Genomic DNA, 17,624 nt, shown 5'->3' with positions numbered 1-17,624 from the left:
TGTATTGCTCAGCTTCATGTTTTTAACAACCAAGCCATTGTCGGACTTGTGTTTTACACTTTAGCAAGTGCACCTATGAGCAAGCACTGACCACCCTGGCATAGAGTCATACAGCATGGAAACAGACCCTTCAATCCAATTATCCACTCCAACCATGTTCCCAAACTAAACTGGTCCCACCTGTGTGCTCCTGGCCCATATCCCTCTAAACTTTTCCTATTCTTGAACTTATCCAAATGTCTTTTAAATGTTCTAACTGTACCCGCATCCACCACTTCCTCTGGCAGTTCATTCCACACAATAATTACACTCTGTTTCAAAAAAAAAGTTGTCCCTTATGTCCTTTTTGAATGTTTCTCCTCTCATCCTAAAAATATACCCAATAGTTTTGAATGCCCCCACTTTGGCAAATAAACCTTTGTTATTCACCTTATCTATGTCCCTCATGATTTTATAAACTTCTAAGATCACCCCTCAACCTCCTCCAATCCAGTGGAAAAAGTCTCCATGTACCCAGTTATTTTTATGACTCATACTCTCCATTCCCGCAACATCCTGGTAAATCAAGCCCCCTCCAATTTAATAATATCCTTCCTATAACAGGGTGACCAGAACTGAACACAGTACTCCAGAAGAGGCCTCACCAATGTTCTATACAACCTCAACATGACATCCCAACACCTCTTCTTAACCACCCTGGCTACTTGTGACACAAATTTCAAAGAATTGCATATCTGAACCCCTAGGTCTGCCTGTTCCGCCCTTGTTTGTTTTACCAAAATGCAATACCTTGCATTTATCCAAAGTAAACTCCAACAGTCTGAAAAACAACCCTCTGCTACCACCCTCTGTCTCTTACTGTAAAGCCAATTTTTGTATCCAATTGGCAAGCTCACCCTTGAATCCCATGTGATCTAACTTTAATAATTAGTCTACCACGTGGAACTTTATCAGAAGATTTACTGAAGTCCAAGTAAACGACATTACCACTCTACCCTTATCAATCTTTTGAGTTACATCTTCAGAAAACTCAATCAAGTAGCCATAGAATGTATCTGTTAGTCCAGTTCTGTTTCTAGTCAATGGTAACTCTCAAGACATTGATCATGGGGGGATTCAGTAACGGTAGTGATATTCAGAGTCAAGGGGTGAGGGCTTGATTCTGTCTTGTTGGACATGATTATTGTATGACATTTGTGTGGCACAAACAATACCTGTCAGTTCAATACTAAATAAAAACCAAAAGAACTGTGGTTGCTGTAAATCAGGAACAAAAACAAAGTTGCTGGAAAAGCTCAGCAGGTCTGGCAGCATCTGTGAAGGAAAAAACAGAGTTAAGATTTCGGGTCCAGTTACCCTTGCTCAGAACTGATGGTGGCTGGGAAAACGTCAGTTTATATGTAGAAAAAAGGGGAAGGGGATGGGTAGGGAGTAAACAATAGGATAGAGCCTAAAGAGAGAGAAGAGCAGCTGGACAGACAAAGAGTTGATAATGATCGGGCTGGGAGGGTGAATAGTTGTTGATGGGGACTATTAGTGACTAATAACAGGTAGTATGTAATGGCAGGCTATGTGGTAACAAGGCCTGGTGTGTGGGGTGGAGTCTGGGACATGGGAGAGTTTAGGCCCTAAAATTATTGAACTCAATATTGAGTCCGGAGGGCTGCAGGGTCCCCAAGCGGAAATTGAGGTGTTGTTCTTCCAGCTTGCATTAAGCTTCACTAGAACACTGCAGCAAGCCAGAGACAGATGTTGGCCAGGGAGCAGGGTGGTGCTTTGAAGTGGCAGGCAACAGGTAGTTCAGGGTCTTTTTTTGTGAGCAGAATGTAGATGTTCTGCGAAGCATTCACCCAGTCTATGCTTTGTTTCCCAATGTAGAGGAGACCACATTGTGAGCAGCGAATGTAGTAGACTAGATTCTGGGAAGTGCAGGTGAAGTGTTGCTTTACCTGGAAGGTATGTTTGGGCTCTTGGATACTGGGGAGGGAGGACGTAAATGGGCAGGTGTTACACCTTCGGTTACAGGGGAAAGTGCTGTAGGGCTGTGGGGGGTGGGGGGATGTTGGGGGTGAAGGAAGTGTGGACCAGGGTGTCCCAGAGGGAACGGTCCCTGCGGAAGGTGGACAAGGGAGGGGAGGGGAATATGTCTGGTGGTGGCATTTTGCTGGAGGTGGCAGAAATGGCGCCTGATGATCTTCTGGATGTGGAACCTGGTGGGATGGTAGGTAAAGACAAGGGGAACTGTATCGGTGTTGTGGGACGGAAGGGAAGGGGTGAGGGCAGAAGTGCGAGAGATGGGTCGGTCTTGGTTGAGGGTCCTGTCGACAACGGAGCTAAGGAATCCTCGGTTGAGGAAGAAGGTGGACATTTTGGAGGCTCCCTTGTCAAAGTTGGCCTTACCTGAACATATACAATGGAGACGGAGGAACTGAGAGAATGGAATGGAGTCTTTACAGGAGGTGGGGTGTGAGGATATATAGTCCAGGTAGCTGTGGGAGTAAGTGGGTTTGTAATGGATATTAGTGGCCAGTCTATTCCCAGAAATGGAAACCAAAATGTCAAGGAAGGGAAGGGAGGAGTCAGAAATAGACCAGGTGAAAGTGAGGACAGGGAGGAAATTGGAGGCAGAATTGATGTAGTTTTCCAATTCTAGATGAGAGAGGGAAGCAACACTGATGATATCATCGATGTATTGGAGAAAGAGTTGTGGGTCGGGGCCGGAATAGGACTGGAACAAGGAATGTCTTGTCAGTTGAAGCCTGGCTATTTGTCAGGTCTTGCTGCATTTAGACATGGACTATTTCAGTATTTGAGAAGTTACAAATGGTGCTGAACATTGTGCAGTCATTAATGAACATTCCCACTTCTGATCTTATGATGGAGGTAAGGTCACTTGATAAAGCAGTTGAAGATGGTTGGGCCAAGGACACAGAAACACATAAGTAGTTGATGTAACATTCTTATCAACAGTAAGTTTGATCTGTGATGTGGAAATATTCCAGATGAATGGAAACTAGGTGAAGGAGGGGAAATAAGCAGTCACTTTGGAACCATAGTCAACTTTTAATTAATTGTAGATTTTTTCCAATGCAAATTGTTTTAGCAAATTACTTACCTCAAACGCAACAACCTAACTGAATTTATTCTTTTTGTAACAATATACAGCGAATTGTGCTGTCGTTTTGTTCCTGTTTTTACCACTTCCTGTGCCAGAACCATAGCACAAATTTTTAATGGTGTTTGTTCCTTATGCAGAATAATTGAACAATTACAAGTGTATATTTGTGGTAACTTCTTCATGTGGTATTGAACTTGTATATTATGGATCTAACCAATTACCGAGGTCTTATTGCTGCAAGTTCTCTTGGTGCAATGACTTACAAATTCAATAGTTTTAAATATCTCTCATTCTCCAAGTAGAAGCAACATCAGCTTATGACAGGGAGCTTGTTTGTTCATCATCAGTGACACAATACCAATGAATTGAAGTTTATTCACTTGTGACAATGTCTGTGCTTTATCACTCTTCTCCTTTCCATTCTTTTCACTTTCCATTCCCAATAACTTTTATTTGTTAAAATTACAGATTTAATGTTTAGAGCACCGTACATTATGATACTAGAGACTTTTTTACAACTCACTCTTCTAAAATTTTGTGTAAATATCAAATGTGGTTAACGGGATATGGGTAAGGTTGTATTACATTGGTCTAACCAGTGGCGATGTCGTAAGGCAGGAAGTTGGTGGAGGGTTGATGTGCTTGATTTGTTTCAGATGAATGTGGGTCATATTATGCAGGCTTGATTGGTTGAATGCCTCTCTGCTCTACTATTCCGTGGTAGTGGAGTTTCCAGTATGAAATTGGATCTAGTAATTTTTAATCAATTGTTTGGCATATTCTGATATGTATGTGGATGGAACTTAAACCCATATCTTCTGACACTGGCAGTTACACTACCAGTGCACCACAAGAATCCCTTCTGACGTTGGATGTAACTATCTCTGAACAGGTTGACTAAAAATGTCATTACCTTTGGAACAAGTCGGACTTGAGCCTGGGTCTTCAGGCTCAGAGGGAGAGACAATACCACTGCACCACAAGAGCCCTTCTTGTTCATGTAGATATTTTCTAATTGGGTATATGATGAGTGAAAGGGCATGTTAATTATGTTTAATGAGAAAAATATAGTGGCGTTAACTACTGCCTCACTTAAATTCCAACTAGAAAATGTGTGAAGGCCAAAGAGGCTGGTAAAGCATAATATCCCACCACTTGCCCCGCACTCTCTTGCCACTTCCTTTGCATCCTCTCCACACTTTCCTGCTGCTCCTTTGCTGATTACCTTTTCTCTTCTGCCACTCCTTTCACTGCTTCCCTGATCCCTTCTGCCACTCCTTTGATGTCACCCCCCCCCCACCCTTGTCACTGTCCCTACTGTCTCTCTCTCTGTTCTATTTGCGGATTCTCAATGCCCCACTCCCTTTGCTGCTTCTCCATGCTCTTTCCTTCCACTCCTTTTGCTACTTCCTCTATGCTGTTGCTGCTTTTCCCCCCAGTTCTCATTGCCACTATTCCTCCTCCCCAGTATAACCAATGTTGCTTGCCCCACTCCATTTGCTACTGCTACCTCCTCCTACCCCAATCCTATTTTGCTCCCTCTGCTGCTCCCCTTCCAGCTTGTCGAGCACATGCACTAAATGGATATTGGTAAACAAGGGTGTGGGCTCCCTTTTCCTGATCTATGCTGATGTGTGAATGTGGAAATTTGACAGCAGTGAGGTGGGTTCAATGAGAAGGAAAGTTTGGTGCAGAAATGAGAGGCAATAAAGTGAAGTAGAAATGTTGGGAATGAAGATCAGGCCAAAGAATATTGTGGGTTTTGAATCTCTCATTTCATCTATTTCTGCCTTTTCTCTGGTTTTTTTTTCTCGCTATTTCTCATTTTTTCCCTTTCAGATGATGCCAGCACATTGCAACATGTGATGGGAAGGATGCTATCAATAACTATTTGGATGTCACATTTTCTGAATATGAGTGTGTGGGAAAAATTAAACTGCAAAGCCTCGGTCTCCCCCTCTAAGACAGTGAATCACTGTTCACCTAGTTTTTCTTCGTTTTTGTTCCCTTTCCAAGGCTTGGGTACTATGCCTTTAACAGTAGGATTTACAGGAAGTATATCAAAAACATAATTCACACCTCCAGTGCAAACATTTTCCTTCGGCAAATCCAATTCTAAAATGCCCACACTTGCATTTTACTTGTAATATGTTTTTTTCCTATTACCATCAGGTCTAATTGGTAGAAGAAATGAGACTGATTCAAAATGCACAATATTCTTTGGCCTGATCTTCTAATTGACATTGGAGTAGGAGCTTCATGATGTGCGTCACCAGGTGGTGCTGATAGAGTTTGATTCCTGAGGCACAGTTTCCTGTCAATGCTAAAGTCTTTAATGTTTTTATGGGGGGCCTCCTGTGGCACAGTGGTAGAGTCCCTACCCCTGTACCTTGAGGACTGGTTTCAGGTCCCACTGGCTCCAGAGTTGTGTAATAACATCTTTGATGGTTGGTTAGAAAAATAAGTTAATGTTCCTTTTTCTAACGTGCCCCTTTGTCTATATGGGTTTCTTTGCCTATCCACTTTCATCAGGCCCTGCCTGGCCTAACCAATTTTTTATCTTCCCAGGGAGAGAGGCAAAAATCAGGTAACACTGCACAGATTAGCCTAACATCTAATGTTGGAAAAATTTTAGAATTGCTTATTAAAGAAGAACGTATGGAATATCAAAATCTAATCAAGTAGAGTCAGCATGGCTTCGTGAAAGGGAAATCGTATCTGACTAATTTATTAGAATTTTCAACTAGAGTGGATAAAAGGGAACCAGTAAAAGTGTTGTATTTGGACTTACAAAAGGGGTTTGACAGGGTACCTCACAAGATAAGTTACAAAATAAGAGCCCACAGTGTTGTAGGTAGTATATTAGCATGGATAGACAATTAGCTAATCGGAAAGAAACAGTGAATAGGGATAAGGGGCTCTTTCAGGTTGGCAACCCGTAATCAGTGGTGATCCACAGGGATCAGTGCTATGTTAATAACTTGAAGGGAGGAAGCAAATGTACTGTAGCCAAATCTGCAGACAACACAATAGGTGGAAAGCCGGGTTGCAAGATGGATACAGTTTATACAGAGATATTGATAGTTAAATACATGGGCAAAAAGTTGGCAAATGGAGTATAATATGGGAAAATGTGAAGCTGTTCATTTTGAAGGGAGAACAAAAGAACAAAGTGTCACTTCAATAGAGAAAATTTGCAGAAAGCTGCAGCACAAAGGGTCGAGATAGTATTTGTGTCTGAAACAAAGCTAGCATGCAAGTGCAGCAGGTAATCAGGAAGACTAATGGAATGTTAGCCCTCTTATTTTAAGGAGGTAGGAGTATAATAGTAGGGAAGTCTAACTAAAACTGTACAAAGTGTTGATGAGACCACATCTGGAGTACTGTCAGCAGTTTTGGTCCCCTTATTTAAGAAAATATATTATTTCATTGGAGGCAGTTCAGAGAAACTTCACCAGGATGATTCTTGGAATCAAGGGACTATCTTGTGAGCAAAGGCTAAACAACCATTCATTGGAATCTACTCACAGGAATTTAGAAGAATGAGAGGTGATCTCATTGAAACCGATAGGATTCTTAAGGGAGCTGACAGGGTAAATGCTGAGGATATGTTTCCCCTCATGGGACAATTTAGGACCAAAGGGCATAGCCTCAGAATTAAGGGCACCAATTTAAACTAAGATGAGGAATTTCTTCTCGGAGGCTTGGGTGTTTTTGGAACTCCTTGCCATAGTGAGCTATGGGGCAGAGTCCTTATGTATATTTAAGGCTAAGGTAGGGAGATAAATAGTTGATCAGTAGGGAAATCAAGGGTTCTGGGGAAAGGGAGGAAAGTGGAAGTGAAAAATATTGAATCAGTCATGATCCTCTCTGCCTCCCAAACTTGATGAATAGTCAGTTCTTTCAATTTCTTTATATTGAGTCCTTGTTCTAAGTTTATAAGTTTAGATCTATACTCTTACCTCCACAAAAGACTCAATTATTCAACACACATCCACTGTTATCTCAAGCCTATGTTCTGATCACTACCTACCTTTTGAACAGTTTACTTCCTCCTGCTCATTGACACAAAGAAATCTAGTCCCACCTACCAATCAAATTTCACTTGCCTTAATTTACACTCTACTGACTATTCATCCCCAACACTCCAAATGACCTTTTACTCGGAAACACTCTCCAATACGCTAACTATTCCCACTGCAATTACTCCTTTTCTTTCTTCTCAATTTTGATCGTCTTAATGTTAGGTTTTTGAGAATGTTTTAAACATCTATCCAGTAAGGGAAAAATATTTCATTAAATTTTGAATTTTAAAGCATGTATTCAGACAAACTGTTTTAAAAATATGTGGCAATAGAACATTAAAGTAATAATGAGCTAGCTTTGGTTCCATGTAATCAACTTCTCAAAAAAATCTTAGCAATTCCCGTGGAAGTACTGAAGCATTACGTTGTATGTGCGAAAGAACCATCTGTCAGAGGATTGTTACAAGTACTCTTCCACAGATCCATGAGTACCTGCGAGTCAACTCCTGTATAAGTAATTCACTTCTCTTAATTTAGAAGCCACTTAACTTAAAAAGATATCTATAGTTGCCGCCTTGAGCAGTACTCCTATAAAAGATGACTTGCTCCCTATCCAGTTTGATGGATTCCCTCTAAGCAGTGCCACCATGTGGCTATGCAGCTGCTGGCAAGCCCTGTGGATGTCTTCTGCTTCCAGAATCAACAGATCGTGGAGGTGCTCACAGAAGGAAGAAGAATTAGAGGGTATATTGGTTGTGAGGAGACTGACAAGTCCACTACACAATGAACTGACTCTGCACATATAGGGTAGATGGTGATGATAGGATCAAGCAACTGAGATGTTTGGAGATTTGTAGAGGCTCTTCAACTCCTCAATTTTGCATCTGAGTATTTTCAACAAAGTTTCTCTATGTTAAGTACCTTTCTGAATTGAGTCGTCTTCATTCTGCACAGTCACAAACTAGGAACTCCTATGAGTCAGTGGGGATGTTTGATCTCTTCAGGATGCTTTGAGGACATCCCTAAAGCGATTCCGCTGTCCTCCTGGGAGTGTTCTAAATGGAGTTCCATGCAGGATGGTTGCTTCAGCTAGTCTTATGTCAGGTATGCAAATGACATGTCCCACCCAGCAATACTGGTTGAGCGTGTTTTGCATCTTAATACCGGGCACGTTGGCTTAGAGGTGGATGCTGCTGGTGGCCGCCCTACTTGCCACTATATACAGTGAACACGACTTAATAACAATTATTTTCTAACCTCCCAGTCTTGCCCTACTCTATCAAAAACTTTTTATTGCTACTTGGTACTCTTAATACCACTCCCTTTATCCAATCCCACCATTAAATCGTCCTGGCAACAAAAGCAGATTCTGAAATAAAAATAGGCAGTGCTGGACTGAGAGATTAAAATAATGGAAGGTCACATTAATTAACTGTGAAAACTGTTACTCATATGGTTTGCTACAAAGTAAAATATTCATTTTTAATGATCAGCTGCTCGAATTGATATGTAGTTCAAGTTGGCTACTGAACCATGAAATGATTAGAAATCTTTCTGGTAACGCTCAAATTCTTTGATAAGATTTTCATCAAGTGAATAATAACTGTTCTTTTTCTTCCCTCATCTTGCAAACATTAGGCAAATACAGAGAAACCTTCACTAAGCAAAGCTGAGCAGTCTGGCAGAAATGCTCTTCTGTCAGATATATGCAAGCCCAAAAAGTTGAAGAAGGCTGTTACCAATGATAGGAGTGCACCAGTCGTTAACGGTAAGTTTAAAGAATTAGTCAAGTAAGCTTTTATTAATTTGACTGAAATTAAAGGTCCTGATGCTTTGCATTAAAGAATATCACACTGCTCCATTGGCTATATCATTCAAGGTCCTATATTAATTTACCTGCAATATTCAATCAGTTTACACTTTGTTAAAGTGCTTTCCCCTTTACAGTTTGCTCTTTGCGCTATTTAAAACTCTAGAATTTTGTTTTTGCAATTTTTAACCTAGCCATCAGGATACAGAAAAGCATATTTGTTGTTCAATGAACAAAATTACTTACTGCCAGGATTGCTTTGAGGAAAGGAAAGGACCCATCAAACTTGCATAAAGATATGTATTTTCCTCTGGAACCGTAATGGAATTCTGGTATTTTGACATGAGAAGTTTATTTGAGAATAAATTTTCCAACTTTAATGTTAAGAAATTTAAAAATCTCTCAAACCCCATCGCTTCTGTAGCAAATGCTTCTATCAGCTCTCTTGGTGAATGAGACTCCATGCTAGAAACTACACCCTCTATAATATACAAATTACTATTTTATTGGAATACTCATCAGTCCTCTGCAAATAATATCAATTGTATTTCTTTCTAAACAGTTCCCAAAGGTCCTGGAGGAGTTGGTGGCGGTGGCGGTGGGAGTAGTGGCGGTGGGAGTAGTGGCGGTGGCAGCGGCGGCGGTGGTGGTGGTGGTGGAGGAGTGGGTGGTGGACCTGCAGGTTTAGGTGGATTATTTGCAGGTGGAATGCCAAAGCTGAGATCTGCAGGAAGCCGAGAGAGTTCTGGTAAATAACAGTTAATTAATGTAAACTCGTAATTTTCAATTTTTTTGAAAAAATTATTTGTTTATTAGTTTCTTAAATGGAAATGCTCATCTACTTATGTTAACCGATGCAGTTGAAAATTACTATATATTTGTACTTCTATCTTTGTGTTTATTGCATTGTGGCATTTGCAAGAATTTATAGATATCTGGCTTATAAGTTTTTAGTTTGCAAGGAAATATGGATGTGTTGTAAAGTCAAAGTTATTTCAAAGGAGAGTATGTATTAAAATGTTTTATACTGACTTCCGAGGTGGAAGAAACAGGAGGTCACAAGTCCCTAGCAGTGACTCCTCTAAGGTTCCATGCTCTTCAGAATGACCCAATAAAATGATAATGTGGACATACCTTTTTTAAACTTCAAAGATATACTTTATTCATAAAAAAATCTTTACAAACATGCATACATAGTCACTAGAGCGGTTCAGATCTGTACAGTATTTACATATGGAGCTCAATCACATACCACTGCAACCTTCTCCAGACTTCCTTTGCAAAGGCACATTCCAGAAGGAGATGTGTTATGGTCTATACCCCTCTGAAGCTGTTTCGAGGGCAGCGTGCGGTGGTACAGAGTGTCTGAGCATACGTGAAGGATCTCGCAGGCAGTGCCCTTCTCACCACCAGCCAAGTGACATCTTGGTACTTGTTGGAAAGTTCTGGTGAAGAGGCATTTTGCCAAATGACTTTGACAGTCTGCTCAGGGAACAACCTGACAGCATCCACTCTCTCCTTTCCCACAGGGTCTTGACGACACCACATGCTCATCACTTACTGATGGACTTATGATCAAAGGTGTTTTTCTTTGCCATTTTCTTCATGAAGGTCAGGTGATATGAAACGGTTCAACTACTTGGAGCGTTCCACAGTGCCGAGGGCAGTCCCATCCTTTGCAACACCAGGGACAGATAGAACCTCAGTATGGAGTGACACTTGGTATTTGTGTACTGAAGGTCTACACACAGCTTGATATCGCTGCACACAAAGGTGGCCCTCAGGATGAGGGCAGCGTTGGGTGTGTTCTTCTGTAACTCCAAAAATTGCCAAAAGACAACGGATGAGTCAGATAGATCTGAGTATACCAGAGGAAGTGCTTTATGTAGCAGTCTGCAGTTCTGACTAATGAATTTCTGCAGATCAAGACTATTTTTAAACAAAACTAAAGTTGCTGTTCTACAGTGTGTACTTGTTTACAAATAACAGTAAAAACAAAGTTTTTTTTAGTTTAATTACGTATTTACTACCATTTCCATTCACAGATTCTGGTGGAAGTCGACCACCAATTATGCCTCCAGGTGAAAGATCATCTGGTCCTAGACCATTTGCACCAAGCAACACTCCTCCACGGATACCTGGGTCATCTCCTTTTCCAAGGAGTAATAACCCTGAGCTAGCAAGAAATAAATTTCCGCCACCAAATCAACCAAAATTTTCAAGGCCAGAAATAAGTTCAAAACCTGATGCAGTTCCGCCACCTTTACCAAATGCACCAAGACCATCACCAATGCAAAACAGGGGTCCTCCACCTGCATTAGAAAATCGACCGCCCATCAGGGGACCTTCTCTACCAAATCGCAATCAAATGTCTTCTCGTCCGTTCTCTCCAGCTGTTCCACAGAGCAGTGCAAATAGATCTTTTCCACCTCCCACACCTAACAGGGCTGTTGAGGACAAACCTTCACCACCAACACCTCCAATTCCCAGTACTAACAGACCTCCGCTGCCTCCTACTCCAGTTAGGATGACAGATGATAGGCCGCCGCCACCTCCTATGACAAATAGGCCCTCAATTAATAGGGAGGGCCCTCCACTCCCACCACCACAACATCAGAAACCACCTGTCCCTCAAACACCTAGGCCAATTCCCTCTTTCCAAGCTCCCCCACCACCACCACCTAATCGACCAGGACCACCTTCCAATCATCCGAGTTCTGCTACAGATGTTGAAATTCCAAAGCTCCCTCAACGAAATCTCTCTCTCCACGGCACTCCGTCAACATCACCAGGACCAATTCGCAGTGGTCCTCTTTCTCCCAGTGAAAGACCTCCACCTCCTGTGAGGGACCCCCCAAGCAGATCAGGTGAGTTAAAAGGAAAGTAATGAAATGAGGATCGAGTGAAGATGAAGGGATATGGAGGAATGAGGAAGAGAATACGCAGAACAGTACAGCAGTGGAAACAATGTAAAGGAGAGGAGAGACAAAAGAAAGTTAACTGATTTCTGTTTCTCTTTTTTAAATCGCATAAAATGATTGTTGAAATTTGTGGTAAATTCATATCCTTAATTTGGTCCTTTCTTCCTTTAATTTGTAAGGCAAAGAAATGCCTTGGCTTAATCAGAAATTGCTGTCCATTTTTGAAGTGACAGGAATAAGTCAATCTGCCGTAATATAGTAAACCTCAAATTACAACAAATCCAATTGGGAAATATGAATTGATAAAGGAACTTAATTACAGAAATAATCTCTTCCTTATGGCTGAGAAGTCAATACCATGGCACTAAGCTTCCTGTGTTATCTAGAAATCAGAAGGTTGTAGGTACACACCCTACTCCAATGATAATTATTTATTTCAATTTAAGGTGGGGATTTATTGCATGCATGAGTGTATTTTGTTTTATAAAGCAACAGTAGAGACTAAGCCTATGGTGTAATGCAGACTACATTGTGAATAGAGCTAAGGACACTAAATTAGGAAACTGTTTAAAACAAAGAATTGGGAGAGTGAAGCAAAGTTTTAGGACCTCTCCAATGTGACATGCGTCTAATCGAATGAAACCTCATTTGATTTGACCTAGATTTTGTTTAAATGACCAAAACTAGGAAGAAGGAGACTGACAATTTTTATTTTATAGATTTCTGACAATAAAACAATAGACCACAGTTTAAAATGCAGACTTGGATGTCATTACTAAAGTTGAACAGCTGTTTGTATTCATTTGCATTCATTTTCTAGGGGAAACTTTTTGACTTCTTGAAAATCACATTATAGGACTGTACACTAATTACTTTCTGATCTTCTTAAAACAGGACCTCTTCCTCCACCACCTCCAGTTGGTAGAAATGGTGGTAGCCAGAAAGCACCACCTGTCCCACAGCCTCCAAGCAGAATGGGTTCAGACACAAGGAGTGGCTTCAGACCCCCGCTTCCTCCTGACCGAGGAAGTCCTGTTCCCCCACCTCCCCCACCAACGTCAATGAGGAATGGCTTCCAGGAGTCCTCACAGTCAATGTGTGAAGGTAAATATTACACCAGTTATCATCCAGACGCCCGCCGCCCCCACCCCAACCTCAGGATGTTTTCAGAATGCATACACAAAAATGTTGAGAAATAACACCTTGATTGAAGTGTAAAGTTTACAATGGTTAATTAGTGACAATATTCTGACAGCTGTGTTTGAGGAAAATTCAATTGATTTAATTTGTCTCTTTTATGTTCCAACCTTCACTTCATATGAATCATTTTCCCTGATGGCAACTAGGTATAGAGAACTTGTTGTACAGAGTGTTGTAGCCAAAGCCCAGACCTTAACTCTCTGAAGCAACAGCTCCATACAGCTGAGCTGGAAATGTTTCATAAAGTGCAGCATCAATTAATGGGTGCAATCTGAATCGGGTTTGTGGAGGGGTTTGTACTAGACTAGGAGAGGCTGAGGTAGGGTTCTGTACCAGATTGGTGACAGGTATGGGAGTCTGTACCAAGCTAGGATGAGGGTGGGGACCTATTCTGGGTTAGCCAATTTTCTGAATGTGCGAAGCTGTCTATTTCGGAGTGGGAACCCAACCTGGAATTGTTATGGGAACAACAAGGGGTCCTTCTCTTGTTTTTGGTAATTGGCTACCGCATTTCACGCAGTGAAACTCCTGGAATGTGTTGATTCCTGGCTGCAGCATTGTTCCACTGAATTGCTCAAGTTCAGTCAGTTCTGTCGCAACAAAAAAAAACTTCTGGAGTTGAGACTAGTGGATAAGTTGCTACCCTTGTGGTATGGATGGATGGTGAGACAACATTAAATGAGAAACGATATAATCGACTTGTAGAAAACTAATTTGCAAAATGCTAATTTAGATAAGAGCTTTTTATGCCTAACTGATTTCTGTTTTATTGTATCAAATAGCTGGAATATGAAAGGAATCTGATCTGAATTAATTATTGTAAATTTGGAATTGTATTTGGAATCCAAATTGAAGAGAAAATGTCAAGGAATTAAGGAACGGCACAGTGGTTAGCACTACTGCCTCACAGCGCCAGGGGACCTTGGTAGAATTCCAGCCTCGGGCTACTGTCTGTGTGAAGGTTGCACGTTCTCCCTGTGTCTGCGTGGGCTTCCTCTGGGTGCTCCAGTTTCCTTCCACAGTCCAAAAATGTGCAGATTAGGTGGATTAGCCATGGGAAATGTAGAGTTACAGGGATAGGGTGTGGGGGAGTGGTTCTGGGTGGGTATGTTCTTTAGAGGGTTGGTGTGGACTCGGTGGGCTGAATGGCCTGCTTCCACACTGTACGGATTCTGTGATTCTAAGAAGATAATATTCTAAACTCTTAATGTTAACTTCTTTGAATGACAATCATCTTGTCTTCATTGATGCTCAGAAACTTTTCAAATAGAACCTTAGCTCATGGTGTTGGCACCATGATCCCTGTTGAAGCTTCTCCCCCTCTGATAATTTGACAAAATTCTGTTCTGTTATTGATGGGGACATTGGCCTGGATTGCATTTACTAACTGTATGAAAAGCTGAAATGCTGAGTTCACTTTCATTTTATACAAATGCACAAGGCATGTCCTGGTGGTAATAGAATGTAAACCAATGAAAAATTAATGTATTTACTCATTTGAGCGAAAGTCGAATTCCAATGAAGCGGCCAAGAAGTATTTGAACTTCATTACAGATCTTAAAATGTGCTATAAGTTTCTGGTTTATCTCACTGCAGTGATTTGCCACTTTTGTATGTGATTCATTGTCACAAAAAGAAATTAGTATATTTTGTCTTCATCCTTAATTTTCAGTCCATTTTGTCTCCAGCCACAGTCATACCTGAAGATGTTTTGAAATGTTCCCTTGCAAATGTAGGTATACTGATATCCATGCATTGTAAGATTTATAATTATTTTCTTTTGACTACAGATGAGTGGGAAGGCCGATTTTCTTTCCATTCCATCTCTGATTTTCCACCACCAGAACCGTATGTAAACTTCCCAAAAACTTATCCTAGTAAACAGAACAAGGCAGAGAGCAGAGGTGAGTAGAAGAGCAATTTGTCAAACCTCCATTATGAAGTTTGAAACATGAAAAGCTGAAAACTTTCATTCCTTCATTTTAAAAACAATTCTATAATCCTTTAATGTGATTGCTATTAGCCAAGAATAGCACAGCAAGGCTCCACTTCAGTTATCGGGATTTGTAGAACAATTCAAAAGATATCCAATCATTTGAAATTGTGTTTATCCAATTAATAGCTGAGCCCTACTTCCTGGCTCGATTTTCTGAAGACAGAATAGACCCACTTGTGACTGCTATCAGGGAAAGTAACATGCAGACATTTAGTCATACATAGTTTAATGGCCATGTGAGTGACATACTAGGAAATAAGTTGTGTTTCTGAAACCGGAACCCATTTTTAGAAAAAGAGGAGTGAACATTGGTGAAAGTAAAAGAGAGAACAGTGCAAATACATTCAATGTAAAAGTAGCTACGAATTTAAATGTTGCTTCAGTTACAGCAAAACGTGTTTTTCAAAAATAGTTGTGTATTTTGCTGAGGGAGAAAAATAGTATAAGGGGAATTCTCTTAAAAGGAATTCAAGGTTACAATATTCATGCTCTCATCTTTGAGATGGGAAGAAGAACTTTTTTTGTTAGTTATAGAAAACAGTTCTATCTAAATCCATAATGACAACCATCTTTCTGGAATTTTGCAACAATTAATATTTTGATTGTTCTTAGCATCAAAATTATTTTCTAAACAAATTATAAAATGCTATTTAACTGGAAAAGTTACACTTTATAATTCTTGAGACGGTGCATTAATTAAAGTCTTTTTCCTATAACAGATTCAGGTAGGAGAGAGCGAGGTGCTCCACCCCTTCCACCAATCCCACCTATACCAAGGTGAAAACAGATCTGGGTATTGAAAACTCGCGAAAAGTCATTCTACTCTTGGACCATCTTGCATGCTTTAACTGCAGACTTGCTACAGGGATGTTGAATTTGCCTCTCAGCTCCAGTCATTTTCAGCTGTAGGAATGCTGGCTGTCTGGCATTTGTTTATCTGATGCTTACAGCATCTAGAAATTAAAAAGAAAAAAATTCTCCTTTGCATCTTTTGACTGCTTCAATGTAATACGTGCTAACTTGTTTACAATATTATGGACCTGAAAAAAACATGTATTTTGCAAGAATATTTCTTTAATCTATTTTATACAGTCGCAATATCATTTGGGTGCTCAGTTGGGATGAGTTTGAATAAAAACAGGCACTTTGGCTTTAATTAAATATTCTTAGTCATGTTATTAAATTGAGTTAAATAAAGAGCAGATTTGCATTTTCCAATCTACCTGTTGTAAGTTATAAACCAAAAAGTCCTGAAAAGAAGAAAGAAGCTGCTAATGTACTGTTGCTTGTTGAATTCATTAACTTTAGTAGTTTCTGTTTGCATAGTGTACATGCTCAACAATGACAGATAACAGATCACAAGTAGCTATGTGAAGCTACACTTATGGTCTGATTTGAGGTTATCATTTAAGAAAATTCAGTTAATAAAACTTACACACAATCCCATTTTTAAAAAATTACTATAGTTTAAATTGTTAAAAAGTGCTGTATTTACTTTATAAATCATTACTTATCAATATATTTTATATTATTGTTTAACTCTTAAGTAATTTGATAAGATATATAAGCATTACAAAAATGGAAATAACAAAATACTTTGGAAAGGAAAATTGGATTGTGCGTAGCTCTGGCTGTCCATTCACAATTGCCATTTTTAATAACTGCGTTCAACCAACTTAACTTCCATAATATTTGTAGTAAGTTTCCGAGGACCTTTTGTGGTGTAGTGGTAGTGTCCCTAACTCTGAGCCAGGTGGCCTGGGTTCAAGTCCTACCTTCTCCAGAGGTGTATAATAATATATTTCAACAAGTTGTTTAGAAAATATCTAATGGGTAACAATTATGCAACTGATTTGTCTACTGTTTGATGCTGTCAGAAACAGGCATCTTCATTATCATAAAATTGCATAGAATTACACAGAATATGCAGCACAAAAATAGACCATAGACTTTGTTAGTAATCATACTGTATATGGGCCATCTCCAATTCTAGCTGACACAGCACTTTTTTCTTTCCTTCTTTTCCTCTCTCAAAACTTGTCTAGTTTTCTTTTGGAAGCATCTATTTGTCTCAGTCACTTCTTTGATAGCAATATCTATATTCTAACCTAATGTTCCCCAAAGTTTTTCCATATGACCTTATTTTAATGCCTTGGACTTTGTATGACCTCAGTGAACATTTGAGAGGTGCAAGCGATGTTGAACAGGAGAATCGAGGGTGGGGGTGGGGGCCACAACATGAGTGATAGACTTCAGCTGTTACGTGGGATTTATCTGCTAGAAAGTATTGAAATGGTAGAGTTCTTAAAAAAAAAACAAACTACCTTCACAAGCTTTCCTTTTGGAAGCAGATATCGGGACGTTGTGATCTGTTTGTTATTCCTTTGCCATTATTATAAAGGAAATGCAAGGATTTAAAGGGGCCTTGCAGTTGTTAGAGCTTCATTCAAGCTCCAATGGCACCTGCACTTTTTTTTCCAAAAAGATATTTTATGAATAAAGCATTAATACATTACAAGAAAATATCACATTTCTCAGGTAAGCATGTTATACT

At 40.0% G+C, this 17,624-nt stretch overlaps 1 protein-coding gene across 2 annotated transcripts; it reads left to right on the top strand.

The window, feature by feature from the left end:
* The first annotated feature begins 8,779 nt into the window (after positions 1-8,779).
* On the top strand, positions 8,780-16,231 carry LOC109921352 (WAS/WASL-interacting protein family member 1). Of its 2 annotated transcripts, XM_020521378.2 has the most exons (6): positions 8,780-8,911; positions 9,516-9,701; positions 10,999-11,820; positions 12,769-12,978; positions 14,865-14,978; positions 15,790-16,231. In XM_020521378.2, the coding sequence occupies exons 2-6, from the start codon at positions 9,662-9,664 to the stop codon at positions 15,849-15,851; spliced, it is 1,248 nt and encodes a 415-aa protein (XP_020376967.2). In that variant the 5' UTR covers positions 8,780-8,911; positions 9,516-9,661; the 3' UTR covers positions 15,852-16,231. The 2 variants fall into 2 exon arrangements, with proteins under 2 accessions (XP_020376967.2, XP_048455326.1); XM_048599369.1 differs by lacking the exon at positions 9,516-9,701.
* Positions 16,232-17,624: the final 1,393 nt, after the last annotated feature.

Source organism: Rhincodon typus, chromosome 7 (genome assembly GCF_021869965.1).
Source record: "Rhincodon typus isolate 14 chromosome 7, sRhiTyp1.1, whole genome shotgun sequence".
In the NCBI taxonomy this organism is placed as follows: Eukaryota; Metazoa; Chordata; class Chondrichthyes; order Orectolobiformes; family Rhincodontidae; genus Rhincodon; species Rhincodon typus.
This window is presented reverse-complemented; position numbering and strand designations above follow the sequence as displayed.